The sequence below is a fragment of the Macaca fascicularis genome, chromosome 11 (assembly GCF_037993035.2).
Source record: "Macaca fascicularis isolate 582-1 chromosome 11, T2T-MFA8v1.1".
Taxonomy (NCBI): domain Eukaryota; kingdom Metazoa; phylum Chordata; class Mammalia; order Primates; family Cercopithecidae; genus Macaca; species Macaca fascicularis.
In genome coordinates, this window is record NC_088385.1 from 127,805,941 (window position 1) to 127,826,600 (window position 20,660).

The 20,660-nt window shown below is 46.1% G+C and overlaps 1 protein-coding gene across 5 annotated transcripts in view; it reads right to left on the reverse strand.

Moving 5' to 3' along the window:
* Positions 1 to 4,970: 4,970 nt before the first annotated feature.
* The window catches only part of SPPL3 (signal peptide peptidase like 3), a 145,891-nt gene continuing 130,201 nt past the window's right edge, over positions 4,971 to 20,660 (reverse strand). For all 5 annotated transcript variants that reach the window (XM_045366087.3, XM_015431648.4, XM_065524896.2 and 2 more), the window contains 5 exons: positions 10,059 to 10,165; positions 9,434 to 9,597; positions 8,510 to 8,709; positions 7,380 to 7,489; positions 4,971 to 6,234 (listed from right to left, as the gene is read on the reverse strand). In XM_045366087.3, coding sequence (XP_045222022.1) covers positions 6,163 to 6,234; positions 7,380 to 7,489; positions 8,510 to 8,709; positions 9,434 to 9,597; positions 10,059 to 10,165 — 653 coding nt within the window. In that variant the 3' untranslated portion in view covers positions 4,971 to 6,162. The remainder of the gene's footprint in view (positions 6,235 to 7,379; positions 7,490 to 8,509; positions 8,710 to 9,433; positions 9,598 to 10,058; positions 10,166 to 20,660) is intronic.

A 20,660-nucleotide genomic window follows, 5' to 3' on the forward strand; every position in this document is an offset into this window, starting at 1 on the left:
AATGCAGGCCCACAAAAGACTGACAGAATGGGAGCGTCACAGTGTAGTAAACTTTCCCTCAAAACAAGCAGTTAAGACTTTAAAGTACACTGAAGTCAAAGAGGGCACATGTAGTGTTTATTATGGGGAAAAAACAGTATAGAAAAATAAAACGTCAACACTGGTTTGTGTGCAGAATGTGGGTAGAGGTTGATCTTCTTGGCCTTAAGCAGCGAAAATGAGGAACTGCATGGGCAGGGTCACCCACTCTCCCCCTCTGAGTATGGAGCTTTGTGCCAAGCCTTTCATTGTGCAGAAGAAAATATCGAGACCCTGGGTGGGGGATCACCCCTCAGCAGTGGGGAGAGAAGGAGTATTCCTAACAATGAACCGGGAGCTGTGGTGGTTTGAATAATGACAGCATACCGATCTAATGATTTTAACTGTATTCCAACTCCGTGAGCACTGTGTGTGCAATACATGAGAACACAGTAAACCAGAAGAGTGCCTCCTATGAAGAGCGCCTCGTATTTACTCAATACTTTCTATGAGGCACCTTCATCCCCATTTCAGATGAAGCAGCTCAGGCTCGGGGCTCTGTCCCTAACCACAGCCCCATGGTGGCTGTGTGGGGGATGTGCGCTGACAAACGCCTTCACACTTTGAGCTCCACGGAGTCGCCTTCCTCCTGCCTCTCACTGTCTAGGTCACCTCGCATACTCTGCAAGGCTTTACATCACTGAAGACTCTGGGGCTTTTTTTTTTTGTTTTTTGGCTTTAGTGCTCTGCTGCCTAGAACAACCCTTCTCCAATTTCTTCTGTATCTGTTTCGGCAATTAGTTGTTCGGGTTAAGAAGTGTAGAGTCCCCACCCGCTGCATCCAATCTGGTAGCAAGTTCTGTTCTTCGCATCACCCTGGTCCAGGTCATGGCCTCTCTCACAGCGACTGCCCCGGGCAGAATGCCTGCACTCAACAGGGGAGAGCCGCAGGAAGTGCCAAGCAGGCACGAGGGAAGGAGGAAAGGTGGGGCCGGGGCTCCTGGTCGGATGGCGGTCTTAGGGAGGGTGGCACTGCAATCTACCCGCCGTCAGGCCGGCAAGGCTACGACTCATCCGTGCGATGCTTCGTTATCTTAGTTCCTCCCTGCACTACCAAGCCCTCAGCCTCTTTTTCTGAAATTGGTTTCTGCCTTCCCTAGGAAGCTGGCACAGGATGTGTTACTGTCTACCTGGGGATAAAAACCCCGTCAAGGCACGACAGCAACTGAAAGTGTGAGGAAATTCAATCTCCAATGGCAAAGGCTCAAACACAAAAGCTAGAAGCTCACTTGGTGGCTACACTCCAGCAGCTCCAGGTGGGCGGAGTGAAAGGTGGCAGTAGAAGGCTGACAGGTGGCCGCCTGGAGCGGGACTCTCTGGTGAGACAGAGCAACTGGTGTCGGGATCCCGGGGCTGGATCGCTTGTCTTCCGACATTTGGTTGAATGCAGTGGCCGTCGTGCTGCCCCCCTCCATCTCTGTCCTATGGACACCCACTTCCTGTCTTCCATTCCTCACAAGCGCAGGCCTGCTGCCCACTGCCTGGCGGCTTCCCCACTCCCAGTCTCTCAAGTCTTGTCTCCTCTGCCTAACTGGTTCCCATTCCTCTGTCATCTTTGGATCTGGTGAGAATCCCAGGACTCCACTGGGGCTGGAGACAGCTCGTGGGCTCAGCTATTTTGGAACCTTCAGGGCCTCTGTTCGCCTGTAGACAGGTGGCATGTTTTACAGGTTCTACTCAACAGGAAAAAGATTTCTTGGAACTTAAGAGAAAAACTGATTAGGCAGACTCCAAATGAAAGGAACCATAAGTAAAGCGGAGTCTGCTGCATGAATTCTTAAGAACTCAGGTATCTAGGCGCTCTACTGCATGCTCAAGTGCTCCTCCGTAAGTGCTGCAGAGTTAGAAACTTCACAGCCTCCCTGCAGGATGTTTGTATCAAACGCCTGCTAACCACTGGCTCCGTGTGGTAAGACTTTCAAAACCTGTAGTGATGAAAGATCAGTGCGCTTGGGGCTGTAGAAGGCTTTCGCGTTCTTCAGACATGCGGGTGAATGCAGGCTCGTGTCCACCAGGAGCACTGGGCTTCTCCTGTGCCAATCTGCTTTTCGGTCTTCTCTTCATTGGCACATCCAGTCCAGTGATACAGGATCCCCAGCCCGAGCCTTTGCTATTTACAGCAAGGCCCAGAGTTACGGACAGAAGGCTACGGATTCTACTTTTGAATGCACTGTGGCGTCCCTGTGTGACCTTGTGTGGGGATGACTGCCACACCCCCTCCCCACAAGTCAAGCTTGCTAAAGCCAGCCCTGCAGAGACCACAGGAGTAGGGGGTCAGGATGTCTGGTTTTGTTCACTGGCAGGCCCAGTGCCTCAAACTTTACTGAAGCATGACTGATTGCCTCTAATGGACAGGAAAGGGCTCTGGATTCCAAGGGAAAGGCTGAGGAGGAAACAGATGATGGCTGAAGCAGTCAAAGAAAGGAGAGGGAAGAGTTTTGTGATGGGAGAGGCTCTGCACATGAGACAGCTGGAATCTGAACTTGCAGAAATTTGAGTTTAGAGTTTTGCAGATAGAAAGCACCCTATACATTGCAGGGAATAGGAATAATTTCTGGATTAAAAAGTCTTACCTGGTTTATACCTTCCAGAAAGAGGAAGAAGCTTGAGTTGGATGACTCGATCTGCAGTGCTTCAGCTGACACGTGTTAGCAGCCATTGTTCTAGAAATGATTTCACTGTTGGAAACTGCTGAAGAAATGTGATTCGGTGAAGTGGGGCAGGCTGTCCCAGCCACTGTGCACTGAAGACCAGAAGGAAACCGAGATGGCTTCCTTCTGAGCCTGTACCGCTGACACAGCTCTGTAGAGAACGGGGTTGCACAGACGATGTCCCTAAGGCATGTACTCCAGGCACTCTGACGTAAACGCTAGGCTTTACAAAACAGAAACGTACACACAACATGGGATCTGGTGAGCAGTAATGTGAGAGCTGCTAAGCAGACACAGCAGGTTCTATTTTTAACACTTGACTGGCAAAATGGAACTCCCTTCCCCTCCGTCCTCACAGAGAACGAGTGCTTCTGTTTTTCTTGTGGGTGACCTAACTTACCTGTTTACTGAAGGCCTGTGAGCCTGCTACAAAAGTAATTCAGACAGTAGCTTAGTCCCAAGCCGCTTTGGTTGGAACCATTCCTAGGCAGGGAGCTGTCACTGTCACATTCAGAGAGGGTATGCACTGTAATGACAGCAATGGAACACACTAGGCTTTGGACAGCCTTTACTGTCATATCTTCATTAGCTCAATCTAGAAAAAAGTTATTAAAAAGTGGGAGTTCTAATAACATAGTCTCTTTGTGAGGAAAAAGGACTTCAGATCAGTGAGGAAATTTCATAAACATGCGCACCTAATGCAGCAGACTTCAGGCAGCAGGGAGCACAGGGAGGCTGGAAGGGAAGTCCAATGTGTGCTTTAACTGCAGCCCACCCAGCCAACCTCCAACAAAAGGGCACGACTTCCAGAACTGGGAGGGATTCCAGCGTGTCTACTGTGGGGAACTCAAGACAAGCAGAGCATTTGCTGTTTCTCTGCCAGAGTTTTAAGGGCTTTGAAGATTAGGAACTGGAATCCAGGGTGCATTCACAGCTCTGTGTGGGTATTTCCCCCAAAACCTGCACAGAAGTGAGAATGACAAAATCATGATGTTCCTTCTGTCTGGAATTTAATTTTCTTATGAAAACAAAGACAGAAAAATTAAAATGACCCACTGCCAGGATAACATTTTGCACCGTCGCCCAGGCTGGAGTGCCATGGCATGATCTCTGCTCACTATAACCTCTGCCTTCCGAGTTCAAGCGATTCTCCTGGCTCAGCCTCCCAAAAAGCTGGGATTATAGGCGCCTGCCACCACACCCGGCTAATTTTTGTATTTTTAGTAGAGACGGGGTTTCACCATGTTGGCCAGGATAGTCTCGATCTCCTGACCTTGTGATTCGCCCTCCTCGGCCTCCCAAAGTGCTGGGATTACAGGCGTGAAGGATAACGTTATTTCTACCCATCACTGGCACTTGCCCTTAATGCGAGTCATTTTGGAGCCCCTCCCTGTCCCTGGGCCTGTTTAATTAGCTATTTGCATCCTTGATGGCTGTGAAGGAAGGAAGGGAGAGTCCGCGAGTGGATTTTTAGTCTTCACCCAATGCAGAGGCAGTTTTGAGTTTTGTGGACAGCAGAAGCTTCAGTTCTTTGATGTATCTATGACTGGGCCAGAGGTGCAGGTGACCAGGTCTGGGGACAGACAGGGACTTTCCATCAGTCTTCTAGAACAGGGAGGAGATGGCTGGGAGCTCTGTTTGGTACCAACAACCAAAGTGAAGATTATGTGACAAAGGCTACAAAGGAGTCATTTATTAAAAACAAAACCCCAGAAACCCCTCAGCAGGATTTGATGACAACAACAGAGGAATCCAACACCCTGAGTGCTTCAGGCTCTGTTGACAGCAGGATGGGTGCCCCCTGTGAGCTCGATCCACAGTGACTTCAGGCCACAGTGACACAGCACACCAGTTCATTACACGTCAAGACAGAGGCAGCCACTGGGGCGGGGACCCCTGGGAAGAGGCTGGGACTCAGGGCCCTTCTCCAGCCTTTGTTGTCAGGCATCCTCATGCCAACTGCAGGCTGCTCTCTGCCTCCGAACAATGGGTGCCTTCTTACCAGGCAGGGGCTGCTTAGGTAAAGGCCAGCAGACCTAACACTAGTTACTCCCAGAACTCTGGGCTTGCAGCAGAGACCACAGCACAGGGCCAGGCTCTCAGGACAGAGCAGCTGGTTCTTTCCCCAGTTCCTGGAATTTAGGGCCCACCTCAGCGGGGCATTTGACATGTATCCCCAACACCCATCTGTCACCACAGATAAACCAAGACTATAATCACAACAGCAAGGACAGGATCGTGTTGCTTTTTTCCTTTTTTTTTTTTTTTCTTAAAGGAGTGAGGGCATGGAAAATATACAGCACACCAATGAAACAAAATGTCAAAAAAAAAATACAAAAAAATAGAAAATAGAAAAATGTATTTACAAGTAGTACATTACTATGATGAGAAAGCACAAAGACACCTGCTGCTATAATACATGCATTGGCTCGAGAAGAAACTACGGAACACCCTGCAAGGGAGAAGCCTAGAAAAGAAAGAAAGGGCCGAAAGGTTTGAACTCTTCATCCCTAATTTGCTACACTGATCAAAACCAAGTTAGGTCTCCTAAAGTCCATGAGTCTATCAGCACAAATGCTATACTGGTTTGTAACTGCGGAGTCGGTCGTGAAGGGGAAGGACAGCAGCTTATCCATATACAAGGAAGCCACAGTAAACTGCTCGACATGCTCAAAACGACAGCAAGCCCCTGTCAGCTACACAGCGTGATCTTAGCAGGATTTCATTTCTGTTTATTCATATATATCTATGTGTGTGTATATATATATGTACGTATGTATAAAAACCGTGCCCTTGTTCACTGCCAACACAACATCTGGGTGGACATGAACTCATTACAACAAATTCTTATGTGGATGTTGTAAGAAGTCACTCAATGTCTGTGGATTTAATAAGTCACTTCACACCACAGAAAATATTTAATAAATCCAAAAAAAGGAAAGAAGAATATAACGACAGAAGAGCTTCTGTCTCAGTTCTCTGAAACTGAGTCCCCCATAGGAAACTGGTCCCAAAGTTCTCGAGGGGTCATTGAAGAAACTTCGGTTTGCTAATTTTTTCCATCCTTTTAGTGTTCAAAAGTTCTAGAAAGACTCCTCGCTGTTTTCAGTTTTTAAACAGTCAAATCTCCATCTCCCCCACAAGGTAACAGTCTGGTGCAGATCCATAAAAACGTGGGAGGAAGGAGCGCCGGGGAGAGGCCTGTCTCTTGGAAGGGGCCCCACCTCTACATCCGCAGGAAGAGAAGGAACCAAACAGGGCTCCAGCACCTCTCTCCTGCAAACAAGCTCCCTTTAAATGCCAAATCCAGTCACACGGCAGTTCCTTAAACACAGGTACATTTCTGAGTACCAGGCCAGCTCTAAGAGGAAACAAACCATGAGTTGAGAGAAAAGGACTATGATGGCCATCTGGTCACTTTCTACGTGATCCATCATACTTCCAGGAATCGGGAGCTGCTGGACTTGGAGTGGAAAGGCTCAGACCACATCCGCCGGAGGTCGCCCTGAGAAACAAGGGACTTTCTAAGTTACAGATTTAAACACAAGGCACACACAGCTGTCTTTTCTGATTCTTTAAAAAAAAAAATTTTTTTTTAAAGATATGAAGTCTTCCTATATTGGCCAGGCTGGTCTCAAACTCCTGGGCTCAGGCAACTCTCCTGCCTTGACCTTCCAAAGTGCTCGGATTACAGGCATGAGCCACTGCGCTTGGCCTCGTTCTGATTTTTTTTGGATGGGTTCTCGCTCTGTCACCTAGGCTGGAGTGCAGTGGTGAGATCTCAGCTCACTGCAACCTCCGACTCCTGGGTTCAAGCACTTCTCTTGCCTCAGCTTCCCAAGTAGTTGGGATTACAGGCGCTCACCACCATGCCTGGCTCATTTTTGTGTTTTTAGTAGAGACAGGGTTTTACCATGTTGGCCAGGCTAGTCCTGAACTCGTGACCTGCCTGCCTCAGCCTCCCAAAGTGCTGGGGTTACAGGCGTGAGCCACCGTGTGCCCTGCCCCGTTTCTGATGCTTGATCTAAGATCAGATTGCTTCTGCGGAAAATCAGAGCATTTAAATCTTACCCATTTAAAAATAACCCACTATTTTTAGGAGGACTCCCTAGAAGGGGTGCTTTTAGGCTCCTTGAGCAAGAAAAGGGCTTTTAGCAACTCTCTAGAGGTCGTGAGTCAGGTGACTTGGGCAAGTAAGTTGACCTCTGTAACCTGCTTCCTCATCTGTAAAACGGGGGACAGACACCTGGGAAGTAACACGCTCTCTAATTCTGGTTTTATCATATGCTGCCTCAACACTATTCAATTTTAATTATTCCCAAACTTTAACGTAGCGTGAAGCTGTTAGGTGGCGGGAGGGCACTGCTTTGAACAGAAGCAGAAAGTTCCCTCAGCTGGGCTCTAGGGCTTTCAATTAGTTATTCCTCGCCCAGGTGGTGTAGTGGCCTAGCTCATGAGCATTTTCTGATAGTGGCTGCATGAATCTGGAAGCGTTTGCTAATGCCAGGGTAGCGCACACACACAAAATAGCAGAGATCAAAAGCTCACTCAGGGACTTAAGCAGAATCACCTCCAGCGAGGAGAGTGCAAACCCAGGCACGGGGCCAATCCAAGTTATTGCTTTCACAGGTTTATAACTGCTGCTCTCACCTTTAGATAGGCCATCGTGAGGAGTGGCAATAAGGTAAATGGCACCAAATAGAGAAGGGCGGGCTGGGCGGCCCGGTGAATGCGAGACGCCACAGTAGCAGTGAGCAGGCCTGTGAGGAGAGAGAAGCATCTGTGAGACCGGAGAGGGAACCCGTGTCACCCGGCTGCTGCTTGGCAAAGTCCTGCGACTGTACAGATCTAATGTGCTGTCGTCCATTCTATGGTTGGGGTGTGAAATGCCCAGCTTGGGCAGCTGAAGAAATGTGGATCAGCATAGCTTTAAAAAACACCTACAACTCCAAGGACACATGACTGACCCAGGTCTAATTCCTTGCTCTGGTTCCTGGGTTCAAACCCTCCCTCGAGCCCTAAGTGTGCCTCTGTCTCCTGTGATGCTGGATTTGGGAGGCAGAAGACCTGGGTTCAAGTTTCAACTCTGCTACTCACAACAGCTAACATAACCATAGTTCAGACCTTCCACCTCTCCGAGCCTCAGCCTGCTCATCTGTTTAATGGGGATAATGCCACTTGCCTTGCCCCTCTGAGTTTGTGGTCTGAAATGAACCCATGTGAATGAACTGCTCTGGGACGAGGACAGTGCTGGGTTTGAGGAGGAGGCACGGAGTGCAAGAGACGCTCCTTTCCAGTCACTATGCAGGAGCAGTTGCATGTGCAGGCAGGTTACTACTTTTCCCAGCCCCATCACAACCATCTCCTGTCTGCCTACACGAGCTGGCTACAAAACTTAGCCTAGGTCAGAGTGGTAGAAATATAGAACTAATAAATGTAAGTATCTGTTGAATAAAGTAAGAAATAAATACAACAGTCATTCAACTCTAGAGGAAGATTTAAGCACAGACTAATCCACTGCACTGTGTGCTGTGTGTCCTTGGCTTTGAAGACTGACATGCTTTTCCTACAATATTCTTCAGATACACTGCTGGAGAGGGAACTGGCCTATATCCAGTACACAGAACACTTAGCATCTCACAGGCCAGGTTGTCTATTACAGCACTCAGAATTCCCGCTCTCCTTCCATCCAGTATCTGTAGCTAGAAGACCTGATTTAATTTCAAGGGTTGGAGGTCAGCCAGAGCGAGGATCATCTGCAGTCTCTCTGGTTCTCTTACCTACGAAGTATCCGATGAGGGTGCAGTGAAAGTAGGAGACCTTCTGCATGCGCCCGGAGATGTTGGCAGGTCCAGGGGCCCCACAGGAGTCCCCACTGGCTTGTTTTTTGTAGTTGTCATAGCGAAGGACAAAGCATAGTAGGAGACCAGGCATCACGATGTCTCCGATGCCCAACATGGAGAAGTGGCTGCCAGTGGAGCTGGAATGCAGTTTCACAGGTTAGCAACATCACACTCTACACAATCCAGTTTCTATTCCTTTTGTGCAAAGTTTGTTAGCTTTTTAAGGAGTCAAAGAGCTTATCTGCAGAGTAGATGGAAATCTCTTCTGATGGAACATCAGTTTTAAGAGTGTAGAGAGAAAAAGCTGCAACAGTACTGGCACTAGAGGTCTCCACCTGGCCCCCCCGTGTTTCAGGAGAGCCCCTTGGAAGTGACTGCTGAAGTGATTTGCATAAGTGCTGCTTCCTCTAGAAATGTCAAACGATTCATCATTTGTGACACATTCACTGTTGAAACTTCAAATAAGCACTTGGCTACTATTACAGATGGAAGATTAAAGCAGTACATTCATTCTGCCAAGATTATATTACCAGGAGCTGTATAATTCTACCATTAGAACCTATTTTTACAAATATCTTACAAATTAAAAGGATCCAGATTCTCCTAACTCCCTCTAGCCAACTCGAAACAGTGGAAACAGCAGTAAGGCATGGCTGTTTGCTGACATTAATCAATAATAAAAGGCAGCGCCTGGATCACTTAGTGGTCGTTCTTGGCAAGCCAAGAATCTCATCCTCTTCTGCAGCATGGAGATAATGACCCCAGGTTGGGATCAGAATGCTGATGACATAAGAGACTGACCAAGGCCGGGAACAGACAGGCACAGGAAGAGTGTGGTCCTGTCATAGCATGAGGTCCTACCTTGGGAAGACCAGTTTTCCAGGCAGAGACAGGCGAGGAACATCACGCCCAACATTGGGCCCCAGGTGGAGCTTCCGGGATAGAACGTCAAGGGGATTGTCAGCCGGCTGAGTGGCCACCTTCACCATGACGTTGCTATTGAAGATGTAGGCTGAGAAAAATACCTGCCGAGTTGGAGAGATGCCTTTAACAGAGGGAGCTGGAAGCAACCTGCTTTCAGCATCAGTCCTCCTTGCTCTTAAGAGCAGAGTCTCAGAATGCTGTGACTGCAATGCCTTCTTTGTATGATCTGAGAAAATCTTTGCTCTTCCTGTGTACTTGCCAATTTCTGCACTCTCCACACCCAGAGATTACTCCGTGACAGGGTGGCCCTCACTGCAGCGAATCTTGTTACCTCTTCTATCCTAGGAGTCACACACACACACACTACCTACTGTACAACAACTCAGCAAACAAAAGGATCAGACTGCACACCCATGAACAACTACAGTTAAGGACTCTGGAGAGACAGTGATCGGCGGCCCGGCAAGCCCAACTTTGGATACTTCTAGTTAATAGTTTTCGGGAGTGAATGCTTCACTTCAACACAAAGAAGGGGAGGGGCTCCAAGGACATAAACGCTTACCCAAAATACATCATAGATTAGAAGCCCTGAGAGAAGCAAGCAGGAGACCTTGAGGCTCGGCAGGCGGACAAAGGCGATCATGGCGACACAGAGGCCCATGGCTAGTGCTGGGGAGGAGACAAGATACAGCAGATAGCAGTCAGTGTGGACTCCAGGCTCATCCTCTTTCCACAAGCTATGCCCCTTCAGAGTTTGCAATTCCCTCAGAAATCAGGCAGCCCTAAGCTCCAGCTTCAGAAACTTACATGCAATTTATGCAAAGCACCCATTTCTTCAGCCCGTTTGGACTTGTGGAATTTGGGGTGATTGCTTTCCTCCTGCTAGACACAGTGCTTGGCTGTTGGAGACCCAGGAAACCAGTCCGAGACCTCCCAGCTGTCTTTTCCTGCCTTCCCTCCAATGTTGTGGATGTGTTGTTCTTGCTCCCTGCTTTAAAGTGAACTCACACCCTAGATAACACCCCCTCCCTTTCATTCACTTGGAGGCATCATCCCAGCAATTCATTAACTGCATTATAGAAAACCAGAGAATACAGTAAAGCAAAATAAAAAAATTACATTGCCACTTTTCAGAGATTACTACTGTTAAACATCTTCCTAGAATTTTTTTTTTTTTTTGAGATGGAAAAATCACCCAGGCTGGAGTGTAATGGCACAATCTCGATTCACTGCAACCTCTGCCTCCTGAGTTCATGTTTGTATTTTTAGTAGAGACAGAGTTTCACCATGTTGCCCAGGCTGGTCTCGAATTCTTTTTTGTTTTGCTTTGTTTTGTTTTTTTGAGATGGAGTCTTGCTCTGTCGCCCCAGCTGAAGTGCAGTGGTGCGATCTCGGCTCACTGCAAGCTCTGCCTCCTGGGTTCACGCCATTCTCCTGCCTCAGCCTCCCGAGTAGCTGGGACTACAGGCGCCCACGCCTGGCTAATTTTTTTGTATTTTTAGTAGAGATGGGGTTTCACCATGTTAGCCAGGATGATCTCAATCTCCTGACCTTATGATCCGCCCACCTTGGCCTCCCAAAGTGCTGGGATTACAGGCGTGAGCCACTGCGCCCGGCTTGGTCTCGAATTCTTGACCTGTGGTTACCCAGGCCACCATTTACACCATTTGCAATCATGTTTTTTTTTTTTTTTTTTGAGACAGGGTCTTGCTCTGTCGCCCAGGCTGGAGTGCAGTCATACGATCTTGGCTCACTGCAGCCTCTATTTCCTGGGCTCAAGCAATACTTAGCCTCCTGAGTAGCTGGGACCACCAGCACATGCCACCACACCCGGCAAAGTTTTGTATTTTTTGTAGAGATGAGGTCTTGCTATGTGGCCCAGGCTAATCTCAAGCAATAATCTTACCCTGGTCTCCCAAAGTGCCCAAAGTGCTGGGATGACAGGCATGAGCCACCATGCCCAGCCTACGGTCCTTTTTTTAATGACTTGCTGAAAGTGGAGTCATCTGGAATTTTCTGGTGCTTCCCTATTGGGGTGGTTGGCTTTTCCTCTATCCCATATATTTCCCATCAATTAGATGTTATCATCTGAGCTCTTGATCACTTCCAGCAGGGCTTTCATCCCTGCTACTCCACTGACACTGCTCCTGGGGGCTTGGCAAGCATCCCCTCATTGCTAGCCATAGTAATCGACTTCTGTCCTCCTCTTACCCGACCTTTGGGCAGCAACCTGCCCAGCTGATGGCTCCCTCCTCCTCCCTTGGTTCTCAGGACAATGTGCTCTCCTGCTCCTCCCCTCACTGGCCACTCCTTTTCAGGCTTCTCTGTAGCTCCTCCTCAATTCCCAGAATTCCATGGTCCTTTCCTCAGATCTTTTCCTCTCGCTGTGATCTCGTCCAATCTCAAGGCTCTTGAGACTATATGTCATCAACTCACACATTTTTATTTCCAGCCTGAATCTCTTCTTGGAGCTCAAGACTCATACATCCTATGGCCTAAGAGACATATATACTTGGCTGTCTAATTGGCTTTGAAATCTAACATGTCCAAACTCAGCTCTTAACAGTGTAGTCTTCTGTCTCCAAGCATTTACTCTTTGCTTCCAATTGTGCAGATGGAAATCTGTGATGTTGTTTTTCACCTCTTTCTCTTTCTTTTACACCCTGCCTGGCATAAGCCGCCAGCCTCTCCTGGCGTGCATTGCTGCAATGACCTCCTGCCTGGCCTCTCTGCCTCCAACTTAACCCCTGACAAGTCTCTTCATCACAGGGCAGACAGCAGCAGCTTCTTAAACCGTAAGACAGGTTTTGTGGGTCCCCTGGCTCAAAACTCTTAACTTCCCACAGATAGAAGCCACAGCCTTCACACTGGCTGACAAGGTCCTGCTGTGACTGTGACCCTTCAGGTCACCTCCTGCTACTTCCTGTGCCAGCCACAGCAGCCTCCTCACTCTGCCCCCCATGCCGCCGCTTCAGTGCTCTGCATTTACTGTGCCCTCTGCCTGGAACAATCTCCTCCCAGAACCCAGCTGGCTCCCCTCCTCGTCTTTCCCAGTTCTTCACTCGAGTACTAGCTTCTCAATGACAGGTGGACTTTCTTACAATTATATTTAAGATTATTACACTTCCTGCCCTTGCCTTATTTTTCTTTTCATCTCTCAACATGTGATATAAAAAATTTCTTGTTTTTTTTAAACATTCTCACTCCCCTCAACTCCAGTGAAGGTTCCCCGAGAGCATGGCTCACTGCTCACCCCTGTAGTCTAGGCCGGGGCCTGGCAGGTGCAAGGTGTCTCCCTTCCTTCAGCTCTCTTCCTCCACTGTTCTGCAAACACAGGTTTGATGAGGACACAGAGCCGTTGAGGAATTCTTCATGGGGTCTTGTGGTGGGATGACTGTCAAACTCTCTGGCCAGGGAGGACACTCTCCACCGTATAGCCCAAGCCCTCAACACGCATTCCTGTGGCTCTGTTTTCTAGCCAGTTCAACACAATTCCCCCCTCTCCACACATACTGTGTTTTTTCACACTCTAGACAGAAGGTCCTGCCCTGGCTCCTTCATCTGGAAAATCCATCCTCATTCTTAAAGAGCCACGTCAGGAGCCCTTTCTCAGAGTCTTTCCTGATCCAACCAGTCAGTTGCTGCTGCTTTTTTGTTTTTTTTGAGATGGAGCTTTGCTCTTATTGCCCAGGTGCAGTACAATGGTGCAATCTCAGCTTACTGCAGCTTCCACCTCCTGGGATCAAGTGATTCTCCTGCCTCAGCTGGGATTACAGGCGTATGCCACCACGCCCAGGTAATTTTTGCATTTTTAGTAGAGATGGGGTTTTACCATGTTGGTCAGGCTGGTCTGAAACTCCTGACCTCAGGTGATCCACCTGCCCCGGCCTCCCAAAGTGCTGGAATTACAGGCATGAGCCACCATACCCCGGCCCAGTTGCTTCTTCTAGGTGATGTGCCATAGAACGTTGAATGTGTCTCAACTCACTCGTCCATTCTATGACCGTGTGAATATTTATACACTGGTGAATTTATTTCCTATGCTAACTGACCACATGCTCCTCGGAAACAGAAACCATGTCTGATTCTTTCTGTGGATTCCTAGCACTTGACAGAGTAGACATTCAATAAATACTTGCTGAATGAATGCAAAACTGTTCTATTAACTTCAAATTTCCACTTATTCTAAGGAAAGTAAAAAGCCACACGAGCAGATATATTTCATTTTCATAGAACTGGTGGTAAACTGTCAATATATGTAATCAAGTGGGTAAATACAGCAGCTTGGCAGACTCTGGACACATCAACTAAATTACTATATCATGGGTTCCTACTGTGTGGACGGTGCTATCTGATCACAGAGGAGAAAAAGCTGCTTCATCCCTACAACTCAGAATCTGAGTTGGAAACACAGTAGTCAACCCAGGAAGAGCAAACTATGTATCTTCATCTCCACTGTCATCACTGTTATCAAGCCCTATCTGAGCTACAGGGTGAGCTGCAGTGTGAGCTCTGGAGAGAAGGGGTCAAGACCTAATTCCTGACTTTATAATCATATAGGATGTTTATTATACTAGGGTCTCCTTTAATTTTTAAATACATTCATAAAACAACCCGGTAAAATGTATACAAATGCATGTCATTTGAAATGAACCCAATGAAATGTATTAGTCAGTGAGGCTTGACAAAGCTCAGAGCATTCAGAGCTGCAAAGGGATGACTGAAGCATGATGTTTAGGGCACTGAGAGACGTACCCAGAGCCCCTGCTCTAATCAACTCACACGCATATCTGAAAGGACAGGCCCTCCCATGGTCATCATCTTCAGGAAACAAAGATTTGGTTGTGTCATGAGTCAATCAACAGGACATTTTCAGGGAGCAGCTCAGAAGGCTGGAGGAACAACAGCAGTCAGCAGTAGGTGGGAAGCGCATCGCGCCAGAGCACAGGTAAAACACAGGTTTGTGTATAGATACTGGCTAGGGTGATCTGTTCATGGACTTACAGGTGAATACATGGAATGCAAGGCATCAAGGGCACGAAGAAAGTAACAGAAGGCCTAGGATGGACAGATGAGAGACAGGAGTCTGTGGGGAGTGAGGGTCAGAGGACTGAATGATGCAGCTCACCAGTAACCAAAGGAGGGGCGGGCAAACAGACTGGACAGAGAAGCAAGAGGCCAGGCTCCTCGGGGTAAGTTTATTTGCCTCTGTGACACATGCAGACGACCTGTCCCTTCCTGACCTTTTCTTTTTTTGGAGATGGAGTCTTGCTCTGTCGCCCAGGCTGGACTGCAGTGGCACGATCTTGGCTCACTGCAACCTGTGCCTCCCAGGTTCAAGCAATTCTGTCTCAGCCTCCCAAGTAGCTGGGAATACCGGGGCCCACCACCACACCCAACAAATTTTTATATTTTTAGTAGAGATGGGGTTTCATCATATTGGTCAGGCTGGTCTTGAACTACTGACTTCAGGTGATCTGCCTGCCTCAGCCTCCCAAAGTGCTGGGATTATAGGCATGGACCACCGCATCTGGCCCATCCTGGCCTTTTCTACTCAATTTACCATAGAATCACTTCATCCTAACAGCGCAGGAGCCACTTGCTGCTTTGTCATTCAACTCATGCTAATCCTCCTCTAGCTGGGTCTAAACTAAATATGGAACAGACTGCTCAGTGAGACTGCCCAGTGACTGGGTTTTCCATGACTCTAGATAGTGTCATTCTATCCTAACCTTCCAAATAAAGTCTGGGTTCATCTTCAACACATCATAGTCTCTCATCATGCACATGAAATCTGCAGCCATTCTGGCCATTCTGAGGTGTTACCCTTTACTGTTACTGCAGACCTTGCTCACAACTCCGCCTACTTCCTACTTTGCTGTGTCTCCTTACCCTCCCTCCCTCTTACTCTTTCCCATGTACTGTTCACTGCCACTGTCAAACATCTGTTCACATAATTTCCTGCCTTCAGGTCACCAGGTTCCCTTCTCTGTGACGAATCAAGTCTAATTATAAAGTGCATAAACTCAGGAGGCACAACCTCCACAGAACGGAGCTGAGCACCACGCTGGCTCTGCCTTGGCGTCTGTCTGAATGGGTTCCTCCTATTCCTCAGCCTATCCCTTCTCTCCATCTGTGTTAAGTTGAACACCCTCTTTCTAATTAGACCATCTAGGTCCTCCTCACTCAAGTCTAAGTTCTGTATATGAAGACGCAGAAGGCATCCCTTTGTTTCAGAGAAAGAAGGTTCCTAGAGGTATGTGGAATTAATACCACTCTGACCAGCGAATACTGCCACAAGTGATGTCATATTCCCAGAACATGTTCTCAATCAGTCATCTAGTTTGCCTGCCTTTCATTCTGTCATTCAAGTAACCCTTAAAAAATCTTACCTTCTCCTCAGAGCTTTTCAAGGTTAAAGTGAAGGGAGGTGCTCTCTTTCCCTTGTGGCTTTAGACACTCCCGAGACTCTCTTATAGGTTCACCAACATGCTTAACTTTTGGTTAAATGCATATTAACCAAAAGTGTTGGGGGAAGTAAATGATTAATTTTAGCCATTTAGCTACAGTTATTTTCAATTTATCACTGGTATCTCTGTATCACACCGTCTTCTACAACCAGTGGGCCAGGGACAAAGACAGTGAGACCAAACGGAGCTCAAATGTTCTCTACGAGGATGACATAACCTGCAAGGTTTCTAAGCAGTGCTCCCGTTCTCGATACAGGTTCTCTAGATATCTATGCCCTGTGTGGACTCAGCGCACCAAGAGTGTACCATTTTATTTATTTATTTATTTAGAGACAGAGTCTCACTCTGTTGCCCAGGCTGGAGTGCAGTGGTGCAATCTCAGCTCACTGCAACCCCTGCCTTCCAGGTTCAAGTGATTCTCCTGCCTCAGCCTCCCGAGTAGCTGGGACTACAGGCGCATGCCACCATGCCCTGGTTAATTTTTGTATTTTTACTACAGATGGGGTTGCACCGTGTTGGCCAGGCTGGTCTCCAACTCCTGACCTCAGGTGATCTGCCTGCCTCAGCCTCCCAAAGAGCTGGGATTACAGGCGTGAGCCACCGCCTGTGTAGCATTTTAAAACAAAATATCAATTGTTAGATTTCTGGCCCTAAACATGTTCTAATCATAGGTTAGCAGCAACTGCTATAAAACGAGGGGACTGAATCAGACATCTGTCAAGACTCTGTTAGTCCCTGAACTAGGCAGCGGATAGACTGTAATTCAGGTTCTATGATCCTTGATCACTAGGGGTGCGTGCTCAATATTCACGCACTTTCCACCAGCTTTTAGCTCACATGCCATCACCCATAGGTCGAACTCTTTCAAGTCTTCCCAAATCTGAAAGGTTAATTTGCCAGATGAAACTGAGAGTAGACAAAACAGCCCTGGACTTAAGTTTGGGAAAATCCTGAAGTCCATTCTTAATGTTAATACTTCTTAGTGTAGCCCTGAAAATAATTTATCATCCTGTTTTCACTCTAAATTAACTTCAAAGAACAGACTTTAATTAAGAAACACTAATTTTAAAAAACCTAGCCACCAAATATCATATCACTGCTTACAAGATGATTTCAGATTCTGCAGAAGTCTGAAAGATAATATTCATGGCAGAGAGCAACACATTTCAGTGTATTACACAGTATAGCCAGAAAGCTAGACTACTGTGACAGCAGAAAACAAGTCAAACACAAGAAACAAATGAAAAGCTCAAAGGCTCTCTTTGAGAAAAAATTCCATCCTTGGTCACAAGGGCGGTTCAACCAGTGCAAACTGGGAGGAAGAAGAGATCCGTGGATAATACTGGGAAACTGCAGTAATGATAGAAAACATGGTAAAATTCTAATTAGGGTTTAGGGGAGCCTCACTGAACACTCAGCAAAACGTTTCAACTATGAAGTAAATTTTCCAATGGAAATGTACTTCTGATAGTGGCCACTGGGAACAAAAAGTTCGTCCTTTATGGCCAATTTTCTACCCACTGTACAGTCTAGAGGAAGAGACTCGCATAGTAAAACAGACCCTTTACTATGTCTTACAGAGGTGCTCACCCCATTCCTCCCTTAGTGAGTCTGATAAACCTGTCCCAGACCTGTCTGCAGAAGAACAATGAAGAAAATTCTCCCGACTTGCTCTAAAGTGTGTGTTTCCAATGGCTGTGAAAAGAATGTCACTTTCCACCAAGCTAAACTTTTTTTTTGGTAACATACTATTAGTAAACAGGCATTTTTTTCTGTTCTCTGCAATGCTAAGGTAGGCCAGAGCTGAGGGTAGAAAGACCACACTGCTTATTGTTTGAGAGACAGCTCATCTTTTTTGGGTCAGCAGCTTAGTAAGCACTTTAAACCCTCAGCAAAACATGTAAATAGTATCATGTGTGTCTGGACACAAGAATAAAGAGATTCAAGAAAGGAGAGCCATCAAAAAGTTAGCAGTGGGATTACCGAGAAACTCAGACCACATGGCAGACTGAGACTTCAAGGCAGTTAAAATTTCATTTGTCATAATATGGGCTTTCGTCTGCTAGCACTGAGACTAATCATCCTGCTTAGGTGATTACTGCTTTACATTACTTTAAACCAGCAGCATCTGGTGCTTTCAGCGTCTCATTCCACATTTGTTTAGGTGGATTTAAGTGCATCGTTATGGGGGTGGTCTCTCAATCTGTCATTTAAAGACACCATCATAAAACAGTTCCTCTTGGGAATATGTGGTTCACAGTCATCCAAACAGCCAACTTACATGCACTGAAAAAATGTGGTTTAGATTCTAACCAACTAACCGGAATTTCTAAATAGTTACTGTTCAGACGTAACAGTAAGAGAGACATCTGCCTGTTTCCTCCTCAGGAAGCCACTGGACTAGGTAAGATTTAAGGGATATAATCATAAAAGATATGAGATTGATTTGGACTAAAATTTATTCTCTGTGCTCCAATAATTATCATGATCTAGATTCCTTAATATTGTATAATATGTATTTTTAAAAGATTAGGTTTTACTAAAGTTTTTCAGAATCCCCTTCATGCTCAGTTTATACATGAATCACTTCTTCCCTACTTTAAATTAACAAATCATTGTTTGCAGAATTCAACAAGTGCTACTCTCAGGAAAAGTCTAATGCACACAGCTGTCACTTTATCACTCTTAATAATAACTAGTCCTTATAGAATCAGCACTTAGTCAGCCTTTTACCATAAGCTTGGCAAGCAACTTGTTGTATTACTTTGAATGTAATTTCATCAACTTCCAGAAGCACTGAAGTATCGTAACATAAATCACAAGCTACTGAAACCACTAATTAATACTTGATTTGGGAAATCAGGTTTGATAGCCACTTAAAAATTGTAGCCATTGTACTTCAGACTGCTTATATGCATAGTGGGTTCTCTAGTACTGAAGCAAACAATCACAGCACATGTTTATATAAGGGAATACAAGATGCTAAACAAACGACCAAACCTGTCAAAATCAGCAAAGGTGAATTACTACACAGACGGGCATGGATGATTTTGACTTTGCCTTCCCTGTCTGTGTCATCAAAGGTCTGTATAGTCTAGAGGGTAACTTGGTCTGCAAACTCAAGGAACTGTTTTAATAGCTTGGTATATGGTAGACACTCAAAAAAAAGCACTGAATAACTACTATGAAAATAGATTTACATATTTATAAAAAAACAAAAATATATTTAACATTTTATTTCTAAAATGACCGAACAGTAAATTTTTTTTTTTTTTTTTTTTTTTAAAGACGGAGTCTTACTCCGTCGCCCAGGCTGGAGTGCAGTGGTGTGATCTCGGCTGACTGCAACCTCCACCTCCTGGGTTGAAGCGATTCTCCTGTCTCACCGTTCCGAGTAGCTGGGATTATAGGTGCACAATACCACGCCCGGCTAATTTTTGAACTTTTAGTAGAGACGAGGTTTCACCATGTTGGCCAGGCTGGTCTTGAACTCCTGACCTCAGGTGATGTGCCCACCTTGGCCTCCCAAAGTGCTGGGATTACAGGCATGAGCCACCGCACCCGGCCTGAACAGTAACATTGACAGTTTCTCTTTAGATGTAGCAGTTCTACGAAAGTTCCCACATGTGTTGACAGAGTCACCACCATGCTCAGCATAGAGAATGGTCACATCATCCACCAAAACCCATGTGTTTTTTCTTTATAGTCACCCCACTCCTCCACACAAACCCTGCCAACCACTGAGCTGTTCTCCATCACTATAATCTTGTCTTTTTGAACAAATGTATTTTAAAATTGTAAGTATAACTTATATTTGTATGTTTTACAATTTGCAATACCATTGCTAGTTTGTTTCCACAGAATACTGTTTCTTATGGCATTTTACTAACTTGACACACAGACATTTCAAATCATTGTACTGGTCAAAGTCACTTACGAGGAAAAAAATTCCTAGGTGCAGAAGGACAAGTTTTTTGTTTTCCTTAAAGTTTAAAATTTCTTTCTGATTCTGATTCTGATTCTGGATCCAGAAAAAAAAAAGTTCACAATCCTTTTTGTCAAATTCTAGCCAAATTGACCATTAACAGAACATCCTTGGTTTTGAGTTAATTCATATATTTGATGCAAATATCTTCTAAAAAAAAATCCAAACAATTACTTGAGCCCAGGAGCTTGAGGTCACAGTGAGTTAGGATCATGTCACCATATTGCAGCCTGGACAAAAGAGCAAGAACCTTTCTCTAAAACAAATTAAAAATAAAAACCCCAAACAATGGACCAAATACTATGCAGCAAACTTAACATCAGTCATACCAAGTACATATAGCCTATAAGATCAGTACTTAGAAACTGTTTGACTAACTTAGCTACTCCGAACTTGAGGCAGTGACAGTAAGCATCACTCTGGGTGGCTTTGGGTTCAGACAATGATGAACATCAACCCCATTATCTCTGAGCCAGCACAGCCCCAGAGCTGCAGGGAAACACTGCCTAGTGGAGTGCAGAGGAGCCTCCCAGACCTGGCACTGGTTCTGAAGAGCTTTGTCTCCAAAGTCTGGAGTAGCTTTATGGTTATTTGGAGTAGGTAACAGGAATAGATGCAATCCATACCTGTACTCCAGATTTTCAAATTCTTCCCTTAAAAATTCTTCAGAATTACGAGTAGTATAAAATTGACTGTCTTTATATTTTAA